The 23,003-nt window shown below is 40.6% G+C and overlaps 2 protein-coding genes across 2 annotated transcripts; both read left to right on the plus strand.

The window, feature by feature from the left end:
• The first annotated feature begins 13,642 nt into the window (after positions 1-13,642).
• On the plus strand, positions 13,643-17,649 carry LOC145160713 (cell division cycle protein 48 homolog). Its single transcript, XM_079080003.1, has 9 exons — positions 13,643-13,849; positions 13,971-14,145; positions 14,800-15,028; positions 15,108-15,874; positions 15,951-16,172; positions 16,253-16,324; positions 16,412-16,693; positions 16,785-17,144; positions 17,230-17,649. The coding sequence occupies exons 1-9, from the start codon at positions 13,815-13,817 to the stop codon at positions 17,518-17,520; spliced, it is 2,433 nt and encodes an 810-aa protein (XP_078936129.1). The 5' UTR covers positions 13,643-13,814; the 3' UTR covers positions 17,521-17,649.
• Positions 17,650-17,987: 338 nt separating this feature from the next.
• LOC145160714 (uncharacterized) lies at positions 17,988-21,160 on the plus strand. The gene has a single exon (XM_079080004.1). It carries the CDS (start codon positions 18,010-18,012, stop codon positions 20,737-20,739), a length of 2,730 nt encoding a protein of 909 aa, XP_078936130.1. The 5' UTR covers positions 17,988-18,009; the 3' UTR covers positions 20,740-21,160.
• Positions 21,161-23,003: the final 1,843 nt, after the last annotated feature.

Genomic DNA, 23,003 nt, shown 5'->3' on the forward strand with positions numbered 1-23,003 from the left:
TATGATTACGACATCCCTTTTCATAGTTCTGAAATTGTTTAGACACACCTGTGAGCTATCTAAGATAAGGTGTATGATATTGATAAAGTTTTATCAAAGCAATCTAGTATCAGAAATCTGAACTTTGGTAAGAAAGTCAATAAAGTATTGTTTTTTCTAGAAGTTCAACTGATTTCTGAGTACATGTCAAAGCTAGTGGGAGCATAAGTGTTATGCCAATAATCATCATGTTAGTGGGAGCATGATAATTATGATAAAGGTTGCAAGTTAGCAATGTTAATTATAGAAAACAAAAGGTTTCAATTGGGAAAAAGTTGTTTTGCTATAATTAAGGGAGAGGAAATTATACTTCATCTCAAATATAAAAGCTTAGATTGAGGTTTTAATCGTATTTAGTCAAGTATATATATGAATGTTATGTTGGAATGGCTCAACATAAGAAAATTCTAATATAGGGTCCATTATTTGCGTTCTAAAATTCGATTATGATTACGACATCCCTTTTCATAATCTGAATTATGAGAACTTGGCAAATTGAAATGGAAATATTATAGCAAAAGACTGGTTTAGTCTTTATGTGATACATCATGAATCGTGTCCCATATGCTTCGGATATAGGATCGATTGCATGTGCTATATTCATCATTTCTAAATTTTTCCAAATGCCTGGGGCATTAAGAAGGGAAAAGGTCTAGAATTGGATATGACTAAAAGGATTAAACAATTGTCGAGGACAATCTAAGGTTTACCAAAGATTGGTTGCTCAAGGACAGTTGGAAGTATAATGATAATTCTGGAAGGACCATATTGACATAATATGTAAGGAGGAAACTCTTGTTCAGAAGTGATAGTCAAAATGGAATATGGAAATGTTTCAAAGTTAGAAATTATTCAATCTGTGTAAGATTAGGAAACTTAATGCAAGAAGGATGTTTCCAAGGAGTTGATCTCCTTTGGAATGCTCTGTAATGTTTGTTGTCAAGTCTATCTGACTTTGTGCATAATCATTACAAGAGGATCAATGCATATAAGTTTAGAATCTAACAGATTTCAGTAAATGGCATGAATTTGGAATTCTTGCATTTGCAGTAAGGATTTGGGACTATGAAAAGAGGATCATTGGAGTTATGTTCAATTGATCTATTTCACAAAGTAAAGATCATAGACAAACATAGTATGCATACTTGGTGTATGGCATGACTAGTGTTTAGAAAACATAGTGTACATGCTTGGAGCATGGGACAACTATTGTTTTAAATTCAAGAATAAAGTTGATAGCTGAAACAGTATACAATGAATAATGTGTAATCATATGGTGATAAATAAAAGGTGTTTTATTTATGTTCATAGGTTTTGATACCATATTCGATTCAATTATTCTTGTGTTTCATTTTGCATGTTTTGACTTCGAGAATAAACTAGGTCATTGTTCTGGATGACTAAGTTATTCAAACCATCCACAGTCGGTCATATGTTGGAAGTAGATATGAATTAAGACTGTCATGGGTTGGCTTGTAGAGGTCTAAGATGTTGGACAAAGGGCTACAACACTCATGAGTGCTCATAAGTTATGAGTATTGGATTCAACCCACGCTCATTGGAATCACTTCATGGATTTTATCACGAGTGATCATGAGACGATAATATCTTATATTCTTCAAACCTAGAGATATGAGTTGTTACTATGAGTTGGTTATACATTGATTGCACGAAAACGCATTGGTAACTCGATGTTATAAAACGTGCCTTTGTGTATGATTCAACAAGTAGTAGAACAAGCCATATGAGTCGAAGTTTATCCATTCCATTTACCTTCGGGATAAAAGCGATATCTGTGGGCCCCTCGATGATTTGGTGATGAAAAACGTAAGTGCTCGACCGGGCCTGGACTGATTTGATTTGTTCAATTAGTCAGTCGTCATAAATCGGAAATCGGGAAACAACAAATGGACAGAGAGAATGATTATAATCCATGTCTCAGTCCATATGATATCTAGAATGGAGGAATATATGATCCCTTATCTAATGGACATGTCATTTGATTTGTTCAGAGTTTGACAGCGGCTTTAAGAGCTACGATTGCTAGTCGGGATCTTGGAGTCATACTTGAATAATAGTTTTAGACTTATCCAAGTGGGAGACTGTTGGATTAGGTGTCTAAGCCCATAACTATTATTGGTATGTATTCGACCCGAGAGTAGCATGGTCCATTTGGGTTGCATATCATCAGGACAATTTGTTAGGATGGACTTTTGAGAGAAGGTTATTTATGGTTTATTAATATATTATAAGTAATAATATATTAATATGAAATCATATGTTTTAATTAGTAGTGATCAAGAATTAATTTGGAATTAATTTAGTGGTCGAAAGAGACTAATTAAATCTATGGGGACTAATTATGATAATTAGTTATATTTATATGTGTTGGGCTTATGATCCATGTTGGACCAAGTTTATGTATGGATACATAAAGAGTTGGGCCACATGAACCATGGATCATAAAACCCATGGGTATGGATTTGGGTTATATCCATGACCCTAGAAATCCCACATATAAATAGATACTTCATTGCCCAAAATCGCCACTTGTATCTTTTTAGAGTTCATGGTGTCTTTTGTGTGCATGGAATTCTCTCTCAAGTTCATCCTTTGTCCATGGTGTGTTGTGATTCCATTTGAGGCTTCCACACTATTGGGGCTAAGCTCTTTAAGGCCAAATACACCAAGAATTCAAGCTCCATCAAAAGGTATGTCATGCTAACTAGTATATTATAATTTTATGTTAAATGCATGCTAGTTGTAAGATTAATACCTTGGAAACCATTTGCATGTATAATTAGTGAAAACATAGATCCAAGGTATTTAGGGTTGTATGTGCACCATAGGATGTTGTAGTATACCAAAACCCAACACATTGTAAGCACGAAGGTTAGTGATTTCCCCAAAATACCATGCACAAATAATTAGCCTCTCATGGCTAAATCTCAATAAGGACCCTTCGGTCATGTGTCTCAGTGAGGACCCTCCGGTCTCACAGCTCGGGTCGGACCCTCCAGTCCGGTATCTCAGTGAAGACCCTCCGGTCTCACAACTCGGTTTGGACCCTCCAATCCTAAATTAATAAAGCACAGAAAAAATATACAACATAAATCGCAAAGACAAAATGCATGATATCACATAACTCAGTATAAGCACATAAGACCATCCGGTCATTAACTCAAATAGACCCTCCGGTCGATACTCAGATAAGACCCTCCGGTCACTCAATATTACCACTCAGGTAAGTATAGTGAGAAGACTCACCTCGAAAGCAAAGCAAATATGTCTCGTACTCAACGATCGGTCTCGACTCCGCCTACATGTCATAATCATCTCTAATTAATACTTTGTAATAACCACTCTAAAGATATTAAGCTAACCCCTTTACTAACTCTTGGAAAGGGTGAAAAGACCATTTTACCCCTCCATGGTCTCCATATCCATCACTTGACTAAACCCTAAAAGTCAACGAAAGTCAACACTCGAGTCAACAGTCCATGTTGACCCAACTTGTCGAGTGCACCTATGCGACTCGTCGAGTTCCTCCTGTTCTAAGAAAATTGGGAAAACTCCAACTCAACTCGCCGAGTTGTCTCATCAACTTATCGAGTTTGCACGTGTCCAGACTATTGGGGAAAACCCTAACCAACTCGTTGAGTCGGCTTATGCACTCGTCGAGTCCCTATAGTCTAATTCTCATTCAGACGATTCTAAGCATAAATAAAGTCCCTAACTCTAGATCTAGCCTCCCAAGGCTAAACTACCACGTAAAGCTGCAAGCTTTACGTCCATGCATGGCACCTAGGGCTCAAAATGCCAAAACAAAGCTCTATAGAAGGTTTAATGTTTGGAACTTAGCTAATAGCTTGATAAAGATTGGATCTTTACGCTCAAGGGACCTCATACAATCCAGATCTGAAGTTTCAATTTCATGTCATGCTCAATGACTCAAAGGCTCAAAAAGGAAGATGGAAATGGCCACAAACTTCCTAAAGAAGAGATCTAAGCAAACAATGATCAAGGTGATAGCTTTTTGCCTCCAATTAGCAGCAAGTACTGAAGGAACACTGGATCCAAGGCCTTCTTCTCGTTCTAAACCTTTTGCTCCTCTATCTCCTTCCAAGAATGAACCAAATCTCACACTTTTAGCCTCTCTCTCTCTCTCTCACGGATGATACCAGATCATTTAGGGTTTCTCTCAGGGTATTAAAGTGATACGGGAGGCGGAAATGAAGGCTTAAGGTCCTTTATATACGGTACAAACCCTGAAAAATAGGGTTTTCTTACTCAGCACCTACTCGTCGAGTTGGGGTCCTCCAACTCGTCGAGTAGACTCTAAAAACCACACGAGCATCTCTATCTCTACTCGGCGAGTTGGGGCCTCCAACTCGTCGAGTTGCCCTAACAAAATGAATACAATATAATTAAATATTATACCTGGGAGTCGGGATGTTACAGTTCTCCCCCACTAGAATCAGACTTCACCCTCAAAGTCATTCTCCGGAAACAACTCTGGGTACTGCTCACGCATCTCGGACTCCGGCTCCCAAGTCCACTCAGATCCCTTCTGATGCTGCCACTGAATCTGAACCAAGGGCACTTCTTTATTCCTCAAGACCTTCATCTTCCAATCCAAGATCGCTATCGGCTTCTCAATGTAGTTCAGGCGATCATCAACCTGAATGTCCTCTAAAGGGACCACTGCCGTCTCATCGGCTACACACTTCCTCAGCTGGGACACATGGAAGGTGTTATGAATATGAGTCAACTCTGTAGGCAGCTCTAACCGATAAGCTACCTTACCCACTCGATCGATCACTCTGAAAGGACCGATGTATCTAGGGCCCAACTTGCCCCGATTCCTGAATCGGATCACCCCTTTCCATGGGGATACCTTCAGGAGGACATAATCCCCAACCTGGAACTCTAGCTTTGAACGTCGCCGGTCTGCATAACTCTTCTGACGACTCTGGGCCGTCAGAAACCTCTGTCTGACCTGCTGGATCTGCTCTGTCGTCTTGAGCACTATCTCCGTGCTCCCCATAACTCTCTGCCCTACCTCTTCCCAACAGATGGGAGTCCGGTACCTCCTCCCGTATAAAAGCTCAAAGGGAGGCATATCGATACTGGAGTGATGGTTGTTGTTGTATGAAAACTCAGCCAAGGGCAAGTAAGTGTCCCAACTTCCACCGAAGTCCATAACACATGCGTGTAGCATGTCGTCGAGCGTCTGAATCGTCCGCTCGCTCTGCCCGTCGGTCTGTGGGTGGTAAGCGGTGTTGAAATGCAACCGGGTACCCAACTCCTCGTGAAATTTCTTCCAGAACCTGGAAGTGAATTGCACATCCCGATCTGACACTATCGATGTGGGCACCCCATGCCGTGCCACCACCTCTCGTACATAGATCTCAACTAATTTCTCTATAGAAGAGCTCTCACTTATAGCCAGGAAGTGAGCACTCTTCGTCAACCGATCTACAATCACCCATTTCGCATCAACACCTCATGCAGTCCTCGGTAACTTGGTAATAAAATCCATGGAAATCTGCTCCCACTTCCATAGAGGAACCTCCAATGGCTGCAACTTGCCATGAGGACGCTGGTGCTCTGCCTTGACCTGGCGACAGGTCAAACATCTCTCGACTACCCATGCCACATCTCTCTTCATACAGGGCCACCAATAATCCCTTCTCAAGTCTAAATACATCTTAGTGGCCCCGAAGTGAATAGAAAACCTCGACTTATGGGCCTCCTCCATCAAAGTCTGTCGAGCTCCACCGGAATATGGCACCCATATCTGCCCATGATAGGTCATAAGCCCACGTCCATCCGTCTCAAACTCAGAAATCTTCCAAATCACCTGTTCTCTCTTGCGGTTCTCTGGTCTTATGGCCACCACTTGGGCCTATCGGATGGTATCTAAGACCGGAGTCATCATCGTTATCCTCATACACACGTTTCGGATCGGAACACTCGCTGCTCTACGACTCAGGCCATCGGCTACCACATTAGCCTTGCCAGGATGATACAAGATCTCACAGTCATAGTCTTTCACTACATCCAACCACCTCCTCTATCTGTTATTCAGGTTGGGTTGATCCATGAGGTGCTTTAGGCTCTTATGGTCTGTTTATATGGTACATCGGACACCATAAAGATAGTGGCACGAAATCTTGAGGGCGAACACCACCGCCCCCAACTCCAAATCATGGGTGAGATATCTCGTCTCGTGAGGCTTCAGTTGCCTCAATGCATATGCTATCACGTGCCCCCTCTGCATCAACATGGCACCCAACCCGGAAATGGATGCATCACAGTAGACTACAAAGTCCTCTACTCCCTCCGAAAGGGCTAACACTGGAGCTTCGCACAATCTCTGGCGAAGAGTCTCAAATGAGGCCTGCTGCTCGGGCCCCCAGACAAAAGTAACACCCTTCCTGGTCAACCTGGTGAGAGGAACGACAATCTTGAGAAATCTCTGATAAACCTCCGATAGTAACCTGCCAAACCCAGAAAACTCCTTATCTCGGATGGGGATCTCGGCACCTCCCATCGCATAACTGCCTTAATCTTGGTCGGGTCGACCAAAATCCCATTCTGATTAACGAGGTGTCCCAATAACTGGACCTCTCGTAACCAGAAATCACACTTGGAGAATTTGGCATAAAGCCTCTCCATCCTCAATACTCCAAGAATCTCCCGCAGGTGCTCCTCATGTTGTTCATTAGACCTCGAGTACACCAAAATGTCGTCGATAAACACAGTCACCGACCTATCCAACATGGGCCTGCACACCCGGTTCATGAGGTCCATGAACGCTGCAGGTGTATTGGTGAGCCCGAAAGGCATCACCACAAACTCATAATGCCTATAACGAGTTCGAAAAGTTGTCTTCTGAATATCTTCCTCACATACCCTCATCTGATGATACCCAGATCTCAAATCAATCTTGGAAAACCAATACGCCCCCTGCAACTGATCAAACAAGTCGTCGATCCTCGGTAGTGGATAACGGTTCTTGACCGTCAACTTGTTCAACTCCCGGTAATCGATGCACATCCGGTGTGAACCATCCTTTTTCTTGACAAAAAGGATCGGCGCTCCCCACGGTGAGCTACTCGGTCTAATAAAACCCTTCCCCATCAGCTCCTGGAGCTGCGAGGACAACTCCTACATCTCAGGCGGCGCAAGGCGATAAGGTGCCTTGACAATAGGCGTCGCACCCGGAATCAGATCGATCCGGAACTCCACCTGCCTCTTAGGAGGCACACCCGATAATTCCTTGGGAAAAAACATCCGTGAACTCACACACTACCGGAACATCGGAAATGGAACGGCCTCTCAGTGGCAACTCGGCTATCCATCACATACGCTAAAAACCCCATGCATCCCTGCTGCAAACTCTGCCTCGCCCTAGCGGCAGAGCAGAAAGCTGATCCCGATCTAGTTTCCTCGCCATACACAGTAAGTAATCCCCCACTAGGGTCTCGTATGGTCACCATATGACGCTCACAGTCAATCACGGCTCCTAACCGGCTCAACCAATCTATGCCCACTATGACACAAACATCACCCATCGCTATCGGCACCAGATCTATCGGGAACTCAACACCAAAGATCTCTAAAACACATCCTCATAATACATCAGTGGCAAAAACCGCATGCTCATCGGCTATAGAAACCCTCAGTGGTTGACTCAATGCCTCGCGTCTAATACTAACGTGACGACTAAAGGATAAAGACACGAAAGATCGACTCGCACCCGAGTCAAATAACACCAAGGCAGGCACAAAACTCACAAGAAAAGTACCTATATGCAGCACAATATAAGCATAAACAAATCTCAAAATAACATAAATAAGGAGATACGTACCAACAAAAACATCAGGTGCTGCGTAGACCTCCTCCGCAGTCAGCTGGAATGCTATCCCACGAGCTCTCGGAGCCTCGGCCTTCCCCGGCCGACCATCAGTAACACGTAAAGCAGCATGAGCAGAAGCGTGGGCTGATCCCTGAGTGAGCTGAGGATACTCGGCCTTCCGGTGGCCAGTCTAGTTGCAATGAAGGCAAACCGAAAATCCCTTGGGGCAGTCCCTCTCCATGTGCCCCTCATTGCCACATTTGTATCAAATCCATGCTCGACAAGATCCCTCATGGATCTTGCCGCACTTGCCACAAGTGCGGCCCTTCTGGCCTCCTGCTCTCGAATCAGCGGGCTTAGCCCGCTTTTTCGCCGGCTGCGACTGCACTGGTCTCCTATTTCTCTCTTGCTACTCTCCCTCCTCTCTGGTCTGAATCTCCAGCTCAATCTCTCTCCTCCTGGCATTGGTATGCAAATCAACCAATGTCCGATATGACGAGTTCGCCACGAACTCTCGTATATCTCTCCTCAAGATGCTCAAATACCGGCTCACACGTGTCTGCTCAGTAGACACGTGCTCAAGGAAGAACAACGCCCTCTCATGGAACATCCTCGTAATCTTTGTCACTGACTCTGTCTTCTGCTTGAGAGACAAAAACTCCTGTGCTAAACGTTCCCTCTCCATCTGGGGAACATACTCATCTCCGAACAACTTATTAAACATCTCCCAAGTCACTACAACATGATCTGCAGGGGTAAAATCAGTCGTCACAAACTTCCACCAGTCCTTCGCTCCCAAGCGAAGTTGGTTCAGTGCAAACCGAACTCTCAAGTGCTCCGGGAACGAACACGTATAGAAACACCCCTCAATGTCGAAGATCCATCTCATGGCAGCAATCGGGTCCTGGGTCCCATCAAACTTTGGTGGCTTCGTGTTGCTGAACTCTCGGAACAACAACGAGTCACCTCCCTGTGGCCTCGCAGCAGCTACGGCTGCGGTGGCTGCAGCAGCAGCAGCCTCCGTGACAGTAGCGTATCACTCATCAAACGTCTCAATCAACATGGTCTTAATAGACCCGAACATCTCTGGTATAGCCTCTCTGATAGCTGCGACAACCTCCTAATAAATGATCCTGCGGATCTCCTCTTCACTGGTACCACTGCTCCCGGGGTTGTTGCGGGTAATCACCATAGTGCCTCTGAAACACAAACACGAAAATCATCAGATACATTCTCAAGCACTCACGCCATTACCCACCCCTACATGCTCCTTAGTATCCTAAGGTTCTTACTTGGGTCGCATATAGATTCGGTGCTTTCAGTAGTACGGTCCCAATACTACCTTCCACACCAACCTGTAGTTGTCCCAAGTCCTCCTCCTAGGATCCTAATTCACAAGTACTCTATCCCTCACGGATCTCAAACTACTCTCTCGGTAGATTCCTCAATGCTCATCTAGGTATATCTCCTAGATTACTCAAAACTCTCTCTAAAAGATTCATGATATGTATCCCTACTCAGCACACATACAGAGCAAATAGCAGATAATATCAATCAATAGTATTTCCTAGGCTAAGGCATCATGAATCAGGCAACTCTAGCCCTAAATCCCTGAAATACCTAGCCTATCCTCTAGCATGCAACTCTAATATCTCATAAGTATCTCATAATATAAACAAATAATGGTATTTTGGGAAATCACCGGGCTCTAGTTGATTGTACACACTGCTCCATCTCGTTTTCTCTTAAAAGCTCTTACTCGTTTTTAGAAAAATCATTTCTTTTTAGAAAATTTTCTCAAATCCTCAGTTTGAGTCCAGACATACCCGAGAGTACATCCGAATCCCTCAAACCAACGCTCTGATACCAACTTGTAACGCTCTAAATTTTCAAACAAAATTTTCATTTTTAAAATCACATAAAACCCAATATCACATTTCTCAAAAACCACAAATGTATAAGTTATCAAAACACAAGTCAACAATTGTTTGATAATATCCCAGAATCCTAAAAAACATAAACTCCAACTCGTGTGTACAATCAAGTCGGCGCCTTCCCGCGATCCTGAGAAGTACCTGAAACACATATCACACAACACTATAAGCACGAAGGTTAGTGAGTTCCCCAAAATACCATGCACAAATAATTAGCCTCTCATGGCTAAATCTCAATAAGGACCCTCCGGTCATGTGTCTCACAGCTCGGGTCGGTCCCTCCAGTCCGGTATCTCAATGAAGACCCTCCGGTCTCACAACTTGGTTTGGACCCTCTGGTCCTAACTTAATAAAGCACAAAAATAATATACAACATAAATCACAAAGACAAAATGCATGATATCACATAACTCAGTATAAGCACATAAGACCCTCCGGTCAGTAACTCAAATAGACCCTATGGTCGATACTCAGATAAGACCCTCCGGTCACTCAATATTACCACTCAGGTAAGTATAGTGAGAAGACTCACCTCGTAAGCAAAGCAAATATGTCTCGTACTCAACGATTGGTCTCGACTCCGCCTACATGTCATAATCATCTCTAATTAACACTTTGTGATAACCACTCTAAAGATATTAAGTTAACCCCTTTACCAACTCTTGTAAAGGGTGAAAAGACCATTTTACCCCTCTATGGTCTCCATATCCATCACTTGACTAAACCCTAAAAGTCAACGGAAGTAAACACTCGAGTCAACAGTCCATGTTGACCCAACTCGTCGAGTGCACCTATGCGACTCGTCGAGTTCCTCCTGTTCTAAGAAAATCGGAAAAACTCAACTCAACTCGCCGAGTTGTCTCATCAACTCGTCGAGTTTTCACGTGTCCAGACTATTGGGGTAAACCCTAACCGACTCGTCGAGTCGGCCCATGCACTCGTCGAGTCCCTCTAGTCCAATTCTCATTAAGACGATTCTAAGCAGAAATAAAGTCCATAACTCTAGATCTAGCCTCCCAAGGCTGAAATACCACGTAAAGCTGCAAGCTTAACGTCCATGCATGACACCTAGGGCTCAAAATGCCAAAACAAAGCTCTATAGAAGGTTTAATGTTTGGAACTTGGACAATAGCTTGATAAAGCTTGGATCGTTATGCTTAAGGGACCTCATACAGTCCAGATCTGAAGTTTCAACTTCATGTCATGCTCAATGACTCAAAGGCTCAAAAAGGAAGATGGAAATGGCCACAAACTTCCTAAAGAAGAGATCTAACCAAACAATGATCAAGGTGATAGCTTTTTACCTCCATTTAGCAGCTAGTACTGAAGGAACATTGGATCCAAGGCCTTTTTCTCGTTCCAAAACTTTTGCTCCTCTATCTCCTTCCAAGAATGCACCAAATCTCACACTTTTAGCCTCTCTCTCTCTCTCTCTCTCTCTCTCTCTCAGATGATACCAGATCGTTTAGGGTTTCTCTCAGGGTGTTAAAGTGATAAGGGAGGCGAAAATGAAGGCTTAAGGTCCTTTATATACGGTACAAACCCTGAAAATTAGGGTTTTCTTACTCAGCACCTACTCGTCGAGTTGGGGTCCTCCAACTCGTCGAGTAGACTCTAAAAATCACGCGGGCATCTCCATCTCTACTCGGCGAGTTGGGGCCTCCAACTCGTCAAGTTGCCCTAAAAAATGAATATAATATAATTAAATATTATACTTGGGAGTCGGGATGTTACACTAAAGCTTGGCCATTAAGCACTACCTTCTTCAATGCACACAAAACACCACAAAATTACTTCCAAAGCTCAAGAACACACTATGGGAGGATAGGGTTTCAATCTTAGGTTATAGGGGATTGGAGGCTGACCAAAAGATACAACCAAGGTAACATAAGTTGCTTAAATAGGGCACAAACCCTAAGAGTTAGGGTTTGCCCCTGCTTAGCGTACGTCCTGCATACTCCCATGTACGCCCAACGTACGTGGGTGAACCCGCAATCCTGAAACGAGCTAGTACGCAAAGCGTACTCATAGAGTACGCCCCGCGTACTAGCTAGGGACGAAAAAGATAGAAATTTTGCATTAAGGGGTTAAAAGGGAAACATACCAAATCTCGAATGTTACAATACCAGAAAAAGTATAATTAATATTCAGGTTAACCTATTGTCAAGCATTCCATAAGCTTTTCTTAAAAGCTGTCCATTTTTAGATCTTGAACAAAATCAAGTCACGTGTATTACAGAAAGTGAGAAAGTCAGAAACAATGGTCAACTCCAACCAACACAAAGATGGAGATGAATATATAATGGAAAAATGATTTACTAGGCCATAAATAATGCAAAATATATTTAAATGGTAGAAAATTTCACAGAAAAAGGAACAAACCTAGTCAGAAAGAAATCGAACTTTTCAAAATCACTAACTTCAAGCGCCTAATTTGCCTCTAGTTTCGTCCATATATTCCTTGCGTTCTTCAATAGAATACAAAGACATGGTACGAATCCAACCCCTCGTTTAGATGCAAATTAGCCTATTTAATCTCAAAGGTTGAAGCATAGCTACAATTTAATGCGAATTTCAAGAATATTAGGTTGATTTAGAGTAACCATAGACCGACTGATGCTGAATCAAAACAACTGATACCAAGTAAATATAGTTCTTACTTTTGTATCCTGCATTATATTTGAATATATTTTAGGGTTCAAGAAGCACAAAGATGAAAATATCGAAGCATGAGAGAATTTTGGGAATTAATTACTTTACACGATACACGTTTTCAACGACGTATGATGTGTGGGCGTCAACTCCTGCTGTACGCGTCGCCGATATCAGGTGTAAGCGTCGTCAGCGTATATTGGTGAGGCTTAATGGACTGGTGAAGCAAATTTGTGATGTCGAAACCTCCAGGAGGAAAAGAAAGGGGAAGAAGATTTAATGGCAGTGGGGAGGTTTTAGGGATTTTTTATCGGAAGAGAGAAAGAAGTTAAAAGCTACAATGATGAAGGCGGTGGAATAGCTGTTTGCATTTCATAGGAGGCAATGGACAACAAGGAAAATCAGGGACCAAATTTCTAATACTTAGAAAATAATATGGCTAAAATCTAAATCAGCAAAAGTAAGCGTTCATAAGACATGTATAGATTTAATCTCCCTCTTCTAATAAAAGAATAGTTTTATTCTCCTTTTGACACGTGTCACCATATTAGGCCTCATAATTAATGCATATATTTTTTTTACCACGTATCACTCTATTATGTCTCCTAATTAATGCATGCCACTTGTCAACTATTGATTTTTCATTTTAAATTTTAAATTTTAAATTTCCCACTCTAATTACATTAAATTAATAACATTAGAATAAAAATTAAAATAAAATTAACACAAATTATAAAGTGATATAATTTTACATATTTATTTAAATCAATTATTATAATTTTATATAATTAAAAAAAATTCTCTTAATTAATAATTTATTTAAAATAAATGATTAATAATTTTACATTTTTATTATTAAAGTTTAATTAATTTTGTAACTATTGTTATAAACTAATATTGTTATAAACTAATGTATATATATAATAGTAGACGAAAAAAAAAAAACTAAAAGCGCGGAGCTTTTAGGCCCAAGATACCATTCTAAGTTTTTAAGGGTGCCGCAGACTGGGCCTTCACCGGCTTAGAATTGATTAGGTGTTGATTGGGCCTGGTTTATGGGCTTGTGGGCCGGCGGCCTTTTGTGCACCTCTAAGGACTTAATCCCAAGTCCCAATATTTCCTAATTCCAATTTGAAAACAAACAAAAAACCCGTTTAGTCAGGAGAAGGAAAGTAGGAAACCCAGTTTCACACGGTAGGTGGGTAGGTTGCTTCTCCATAAATTGTTACCCAAGACACTCTCGGATCCTTCATCGTCTCGTCGTCCTCCATCACAACTTCCGGTTTCTTCTCAAAATCGGAGTATCCAATCCACCGTCGTTCGCCATGAGCAACCAACCGGAATCTTCTTCTTCCGAGCCGTATGTTATTGCTTACTAATCAATCGATACGTCTGATCTGATGCTGTTTTACGCTTTTGTCTCTGAGATTTGCTTCAATCGGACTCTGATTATTGTGTTATCAATTGAATTTTTTTTACAGGAAAGGTACGCTGCCGGCGAAAAAGGACTTTTCAACTGCTATCTTGGAGCGCAAGAAGTCTCCAAATCGGCTTGTTGTTGATGAAGCTGTCAATGACGATAACTCAGTCGTCGCTATGCACCCTACTACAATGGAAAAACTGCAGCTTTTCCGTGGTGATACCATACTGATCAAGGTTTTTTCCTTCTTCAGTATTAAAAGTTGACATTAGAAACCTACAGTTTTGTTGATATTTTGTATACTACGACGGTGATTATTGATAGAAATTCTGATACATGTGGTTAACATATTGATCTGCGATCATTACCTATGATCCTCAAACCTAAGGATAATAGAACATAAATATTATGAGAACCAATTGCTACCCCTTCCCAAAATCAAATCTAGTACTATGCAATTGAATGCCTTACACGCGTTCATTATGAAATTAACTCCAGCGTTATAATATTATTTCAAGCGAAGTTTTAGATATTTGCTGAAGTTGCAAACAATAGTAATGCTTGAGATCCATAATGCAGTTCTGTTTTTTTTTTTTTTTTTAAACAGTGATTCTAGTTAGTGCGTGACAGTAACCTGTAAGTGTAAAATTTTTAATTCAAAAAGTTAAGTGATTTGGTTCATTGGTTGTATTTACTGACAACAAACGATTAAAAAGTTCATATAGAATGCCTGCGAAGAACTGAAAATTGAGCTGGTTTTGCTTGGATGTAGTACTCTTCTTTAATCGTTTGACTTCTGTGTCTTAAGCTCTTGAATACTCTTCATCTAATCCCCACTAACCTTTATGCTGGCTAGTTTTTGATGTCCTAATTTAAATTGTTGTTTACAGGGCAAGAAAAGGAGAGACACAGTCTGCATAGCCCTTGCTGATGAAACATGTGATGAGCCAAAGATCAGAATGAACAAGGTCATCAGGACAAACCTAAGGATTCGCCTTGGTGATGTTGTGTCTGTTCACCAATGTCCAGATGTCAAGTATGGAAAGCGCATCCATGTCCTTCCACTTGATGACACCATTGAAGGTGTCACAGGAGACATGTTTGATGCATATCTGAAACGTAAGTCTACTCACACAACATTTGATTATGTGTTTCTATCATAACTGCTCTCTAACTGGTCTAAATGGCATTCTTGCAGCCTACTTCTTGGAGGCATACAGACCCGTAAGGAAAGGAGACCATTTTCTTGTTAGAGGAGGAATGAGAAGTGTAGAATTTAAGGTAATTGAAACAGATCCAGGGGAGTATTGTGTTGTTGCCCCTGATACTGAAATCTTTTGTGAGGGTGAGCCCATCAAGAGGGATGATGAGGACAGATTGGATGAAGTTGGGTATGATGATGTAGGTGGTGTCAGAAAACAAATGGCACAAATTCGTGAACTGGTGGAATTACCATTAAGACACCCACAACTTTTCAAGTCTATTGGAGTGAAACCCCCTAAAGGAATCTTACTCTATGGACCCCCTGGTTCAGGAAAGACACTTATAGCCAGAGCTGTTGCTAATGAAACAGGAGCTTTCTTTTTCTGCATCAATGGACCAGAAATCATGTCAAAGTTGGCTGGAGAGAGTGAAAGCAATCTCAGGAAGGCTTTTGAAGAGGCTGAAAAGAATGCCCCTTCGATCATTTTCATTGATGAGATAGATTCAATAGCTCCAAAGAGAGAAAAGACAAATGGTGAAGTTGAAAGAAGGATTGTGTCACAGCTTTTGACACTTATGGATGGATTGAAATCGCGTGCTCATGTCATTGTAATGGGGGCCACTAATCGCCCAAATAGTATCGACCCTGCTCTTAGGAGATTTGGTAGGTTTGATAGGGAAATTGACATTGGTGTCCCTGATGAAATAGGGCGTCTTGAGGTTCTTCGAATTCACACAAAGAACATGAAACTTTCTGATGATGTAAGATATATATTTTTTCCCCTAAAATTTATTCGATCACTAATCAAGTGCTAACAAGTTTTATAATCTTAAACAGGTGGATTTGGAAAGGATAGGTAAAGAAACACATGGGTATGTGGGTGCTGACCTGGCTGCTCTTTGCACTGAAGCTGCACTTCAATGCATTAGAGAAAAAATGGATGTTATTGACTTGGAAGATGAATCTATCGATGCTGAGATTCTCAACTCCATGGCTGTCTCTAATGAACATTTCCAAACTGCCCTTGGCACAAGCAATCCTTCTGCTCTTCGTGAAACTGTATGTTGACCTTTTGACTTTTTATTTTTAGTTCATAACATCATGTAATTATTCATCATTCATTATTGGTTTAAAAACAGGTTGTTGAGGTTCCAAATTGTAGCTGGGATGACATCGGAGGCCTTGAGAATGTCAAGCGTGAGCTTCAAGAGGTAACGAAACTCTGAAATTATGAAATTGAGAAATTACCGTTTTGCCCTTTTGGTTTTTTCTAAACATTTTTTTAAAAAAAATTTCAGACGGTTCAATACCCAGTGGAGCATCCGGAGAAATTTGAGAAGTTTGGTATGTCACCATCGAAAGGAGTTCTGTTCTATGGTCCACCTGGATGTGGAAAGACACTTTTAGCCAAGGCTATAGCAAATGAATGTCAAGCAAACTTTATCAGCATCAAAGGACCCGAACTACTAACAATGTGGTTTGGTGAAAGTGAAGCCAATGTTCGTGAAATTTTCGATAAGGCTCGTGGATCCGCGCCCTGTGTCCTCTTCTTCGATGAACTTGACTCAATTGCAACTCAGGTGAACTTTTTTCCTCAAATAATAAAGAGTAAATTACAAGTTTAGTCCCTGTAGTTTAACCTGTTGTAACTTGTAACTTTAATGATTACAGAGGGGGAGCAGTTCTGGAGATGCTGGGGGTGCTGCTGACCGAGTTCTGAATCAGTTACTGACCGAAATGGACGGAATGTCTGCAAAGAAAACCGTTTTCATAATCGGGGCAACTAACCGACCCGACATCATCGACCCGGCGTTACTACGTCCGGGTCGTCTGGATCAATTGATTTATATTCCATTACCAGATGAAGACTCCCGTCACCAAATCTTCAAGGCTGCTATGAGAAAATCACCTGTTTCAAAAGATGTTGATCTGCGAGCTCTTGCTAAATACACTCAAGGCTTCAGTGGGGCCGACATTACAGAGATATGTCAACGCGCGTGCAAGTACGCCATCCGAGAGAACATCGAGAAAGTAATATTTTAATTTTTTTTTTATATTATTTATATAATATAATGTTTGGAAGGTTGGTTGCTAAAATATAATGATGGAATTGTAGGATATAGAGAGGGAGAGGAAGAGAAGCGAGAATCCCGACTCCATGGATGAAGATGAGGATGAGGTTGCGGAGATTAAGGCGGCTCATTTTGAGGAGTCCATGAAGTACGCACGCAGAAGTGTGAGTGATGCGGATATAAGAAAGTATCAGGCTTTTGCTCAGACGTTGCAGCAGTCGAGGGGATTTGGGTCCGAGTTTAGGTTTTCCGAAGCGACATCTGGCGGTGCTGCGGCTGATCCGTTTGGTGCGTCTGGTGGAGCAGCAGCGGAGGATGATGATTTATATAGTTAGGTTTTATTTATTATAGCTGATTTCTGATTTCTGGATTTACGTCTGCATTGTCAGATTTGAACATATAAGTTTATGTATGGTTAACTTGCCCCCTTTCTTTGGTTGGAAATATTTGCGTCTCTTGTTTCATCTTCTATTTTGGTTATGTATGACAGTATGAGGCATAATCGAAGTATATTTATAGTATGCAAATACAATTTACAATATACAGTTCATTAGTTTATACTTTATAATCACAATTACAGTATAATTTTTCAAAGCATGTGAATATTATGAGGATATTTACAATATTTGTACATGATGATACGATTTTCATGTAATATATTTCGAAATTACATGTGTTCATGTATATAAAATAATAAAATATGTAAATGTTGGGAAAAGAATAAAGGTAAGTAATAATATTAAATTAAATACCGTGATAGGGCCAACTCAGAAATCTTCGAACTTAACAACTTAAGAAATCTTTTTCAAAACTCGCCAAACAAGATGTCGATCCAAAAAACCCTCCAAAACCTCAAATGTATCAAGAAGTATGGCAACCACTCGCCAAACAAGATGTCGATCCAAAAAACCCTCCAAAACCTCAAATGTATCAAGAAGTATGGCAACCTTCCTACCAACACCCACCGGAAAGTTGCCGATATCAAGAAGTATGGCAACCTTCCTACCAACACCCACCGGAAAGTTGCCGAGGTCGTCATCTCCTACGCCTCCAAAACAACCGCAACCACTGAAACCCCTGCTGCCGTTCTCTCCACCCTTACTTCCGACATAGTCAGATTGGTTCTCTCAGACAGGCGTATAAAGACTCGCGAATGCCTATCGTTCTTTAACGTCATCTCAGAAAACCGATCTTTAATCCCGTTCACGATCGAAATAGAACACTACGTGACACTAATTCACAGGGCGATAAACTCAAGGAAGTTTGAAGATGCCGAGACTCTTATAAATTCATTAGCAAATGATGGAAATCTCAGGTACCCATTTTCAGATGTAGTTTCCCTTGCTGAGAGCCAAGGTTTTGATTCTAGGATTTTGTCAACATTTTTTAACTTGATGCTAAAAGTTTATTCGGATAGTGGGAAGTTCTTTGCGGCTTTTGAGACTTTCAATTATATGAGAAACAACGGGATTACAATTGATGAGATGACGTGTGGTATTTACTTGACTGCACTCCTGAGATGTGAACATTTAGGATTAGGTTTAGTTTTCTTTTACAAAATGGTGGAATCTGGTATGGATGTTTCGATTGTGATTGACGGATTGTGTCAAAATGGGGAGATCAGAAGGGCTAGACAATTAGTTGAGGCGGTGTGCAGGAGTGTTGAACCTAATGTGATTACTTTCAATACTTTAGTCAATGCATGCTGGGAAAGAAAGAATCTTAAAGAGTTGGATTTGGTATTACTGTTGATGGAGAAGGAAGGGGTGGAGCGTAATTTGGAAACATACAAGCTTATAATAGATGGGTTTTTGAGCTTTGGGAATCTGGGGGGTGCTGAAAGGATGATTGCGGAGATGCATGACAAAGATTTCCACGTGGGGATCTATCTGTGGAATTCAATCATTCACAAGTACTGTAAATCAGGTAGGATGGAGAGTGCATTCCAAGTGTTCGATGAAATGCTTCACAGAGGTGTTGCTCCTAATGCACATACATTTCATATCATGGTTAGTGGGATTTGTGGGATTGAGAAAATGGAGGCTGCAAAGGAGTTAGAAAAGAAGATGGTGAGGAATGAGATTGAGTTGGACCATGATATTTTCAGTGATTTGATCAATGGGTGTTGTAAAAAGGAGAAGCTTGATGATGTTATTGACCTGCTTTCAACAATGGAAAAGAAAATTGACAACCTTCCATCCACCACCCAAGTAGCTTACCTGAAAATTGCTGATGTCATCATCTCCTCTGCCACCCAAATATCCACTGCCACTAAAACCACCGCCGCCATTCTCTCCACCCTTACTCCCAACATTGTCAGATTGGTCCTCTCAAATCGGCGAATCAAGACTGGAAGATGCCTATCATTCTTCAACATCATCTTAGAAAATCAATCTCTACTCCCATTCAAGATCGAAACAGAACACTATTTAACACTAATTTGCAGGACGATAAAGTCATTTAAGTTTGAAGATGCAGAGACTCTTATAAATTCATTAGCCAATGAGGGGAATCTCAGGTACCCATTTTCAAATGTAGTTTCTTTTGCTGAAAGTCAATGTCTTGATCCTAGAATTTTGTCAAAAATGTTCAATTTGATTCTAAAAGTCTATACGGATAGTGGGAAATTCGTTGCAGCTTATGAGACTTTCAGTTATATGAGAAACAACGGAATTGCAATTGATGAGAGGACTTGTTTTATTTACTTGATTGCCCTCCTGAGATGTGAACATTTAGTGTCAGGGTTAGTTTTCTTTTACAAAATGGTGGAATCTGGTATCGATGTTTCGGTTTATTCTTTGACAATTGTGGTAGACAGATTGTGTAAAAATGGTGAGATCAAAAAGGCTAGAGAATTAATCGAGGCTATGTGCAAGAACATTGAACCTAATGTGATTACTTTCAATACATTAGTGGATGCATGTTGCAAAAGATGGAATTTTAAAGAGCTTGATTTGGTATTGTTTTTGATGGAGAAGACAGGGGTGGAGCTTAATTTAGAAACCCACAAGTTTTTAGTAGACGGGTATTTAAGCAGTGGGAAGCTTGGGGATGCTGAAAGAACAATCATGAAAATGCATGATAAAGATTTGAGTGTGGAGATCTATTTATGGAATTCAATCATTTTCAAGTATTGTAAATTAGGGAGAATGGAAAGTGCATTCCAAGTGTTTGATAAAATGCTTCAGAGAGGCGTTGTGCCTAATGCAGAGACATTCCGTATCATGGTTAGTGGGATATGTGGGATTGGGGAAATGGAAGCTGCAAAGAAGTTGGCAAATAAGATGCAAAGGAAGGAGATCGAGTTGGGGCATGATGTTTTTGATGATTTGATCAATGGGTGCTGTAAAAAAGGGATGCTTGATGATGCAGTTGGACTGCTTTCAATGATGGAAAAGAAAGGATTGTTTGGTGATGCGCGTTTGTATAACATGGTCATTGTTGGTTTATGTGAGTTGGATCGTGTTGAAGAAGCAAGCAGACTTTTGAGCATTGTGGTGAAATGTGGAGCAACCCCTGAAACAAGTTTTATCCAGTTTTTGGCAAATGGTTAAAACTTAAAAAAAGTATTGTATGCTTTTGATTGAACCATGGTCTTATACACATTGGAATTGAGCCATGTGAAATAGGCTCACCACATGCCATGAATCCAGAAGGGTAAGTAAAGATTGTGGAATGAGTGATGCCGATTCCTCTGGACAACCAATACAAGAAGCTCAAATCGCATGATTTTGAACTAGAGCTCAGTGCATGCAGACATTTAAAAGATGTGTGCTTCCTGCAAGTTGCATCAAACACTAGCAAAAAGCCTTTCACCCAAGCTCATGACCCATGGTATGCACCAAGGCTTGCTTCTTTGATTTAATGGTGAAGTTTTGAGGTTTCTGGTTGCTTTGTATTTCTGATGGTTCATTGTAGATTGAGTATCTGTTGTTAGATGTATTATTCAACACATTTCATTATGATTTTTATTGATGACATTCCTATAACAAGTAATAATAAGTATATGCTATGTGAGACATAGTTTCTCACCAAGAAATTTTGACATGTAAGATCTCAATGAAGCCTCTTATGTTATTGGCATGAGATACACCCAAAAAGGACTTATTGAGAAGTTAATAACCCTGGTCCCATACAAATAGGGTGAGCGGAGGTAGGATGATCGGCAACCCCTATCATTGGATAGAGAGACTGCTTTCGTAGAAGACCTCTGTCAAAAAATAATAATATAATAATAATAATAAATAAATAAATAAATAGATAATTTATACACATGCGTCCACACTAAAAAAATCCCTGCATAATATTACTATAAGTAAAAATATCAACTAATGATGAAGAAACAATGATGTGTGTTTGAGGAAAGAACTACTAGAGGAAATCAATCTACGAATAGATGATTAAAAACAAGTCAAACTTGAATGGACACACAAATAATTATAGTAGATAGTTAAAATGAGTCGGAAGTAGATACTAAGAGCATACGCTGAATTTATAGGAACCAGGAGTAGGTACGTGAAAATTTATTAGTCAACAAAGAAAAATAAGTTAGACCCTGAATTATAACACTACTCTGGTATCTTAATTTTAAGTCTCCACTCTCTTTTATCATAGGTCGTGTCCTTGGTAAGAGTTAACTCTTTCAAGTCTAACATCACACTATCTTCCACTTCCTTTTTGGTTGACCTCTACTCTTTGCACCCTCGAGTGTGATCGTCTCCACTTGCCTAACAACGACCGATGGTTGTCTTCTATGGACATGTCCAAACCAACACAATCTTCATTCCCTTAATGTCAATGATCGACGTCACTCCCAACTCATTCATAACTGCCGTGTTTGGTATCTTGTCCAACAACGTTCTACCACATGACAACCACAACATTCACATTTCTGCGACCTCCATCTTCCTCTCATGTTTTTTTTAATTGACCAACATTCATATTCATACAACAAAGTTTGCTAATCGCTACCCTATAAAATTTCCTTTTTTTATTTTTAAGAGCACCTTCTTGCCACACAAAATTCTCGTTGTTGCCCTCCATTTTAACCATTCCGCCTTTATGTGGTATCTAATATCATCCTCAACATTCCCTTCCTTATGGATAATAGACCCCAGGTACTTGAAACTCTATTTTGGGTGAAAAACATGCTCATCAATACAAACTTTGATTCTTTCAACGTTCTGCTCCCCACTAAAATTACACAAACTATATTGTCTTAGTAGTGTTGATACGAAACCCCTTTTCTTCAAATGATGTCTTCCAGGTATCCAACCTAGCATTCAACTCAACCCTAGACTCTGCCATGAGAACCATGTCATCATCAAAAAGCATCCACCATGGGGATTGGGGTCCCTTCTTGGGTCTCACAATAGATAGCGTCCATAATCAAAGCAAATAAGTACGGGCTAAGAGCCGATCCTTGATGAAGCTCAATTTCAACCGAGGCTCTGTGTCACCAATTGCAGCCCGGACGCATGTTGTAGATCGACAATACATATCTCGTATAGCCCTAACATAGCTCATCGAGACACTATCATATGCCTTTTCAAGGTCAATGAACGACATGTGGAGATCCTTATTTTTTCTTGATATTTCTCAGAAGAATTATATTAATCTGTTTCTCAATAAATACATCATGCAAATCTATTCCCCTACTGCTGCCCGTGTAGTAACGGTGGAAGAGTTTGGTATATCAATAAACTCGCAGTGAAAGAGGAAATTTACAAGGCATAAGTCGATAATATAGGAAGAAGAAAAGAATTAACTAACTAAAACTAAAACATGATTATAAAGACTTTATCTATAGTCTCATATA

This window comes from Lactuca virosa, chromosome 2 (assembly GCF_052849685.1).
Source record: "Lactuca virosa cultivar CGN04683 chromosome 2, Lactuca_virosa_CGN04683_v6, whole genome shotgun sequence".
NCBI lineage: Eukaryota > Viridiplantae > Streptophyta > Magnoliopsida > Asterales > Asteraceae > Lactuca > Lactuca virosa.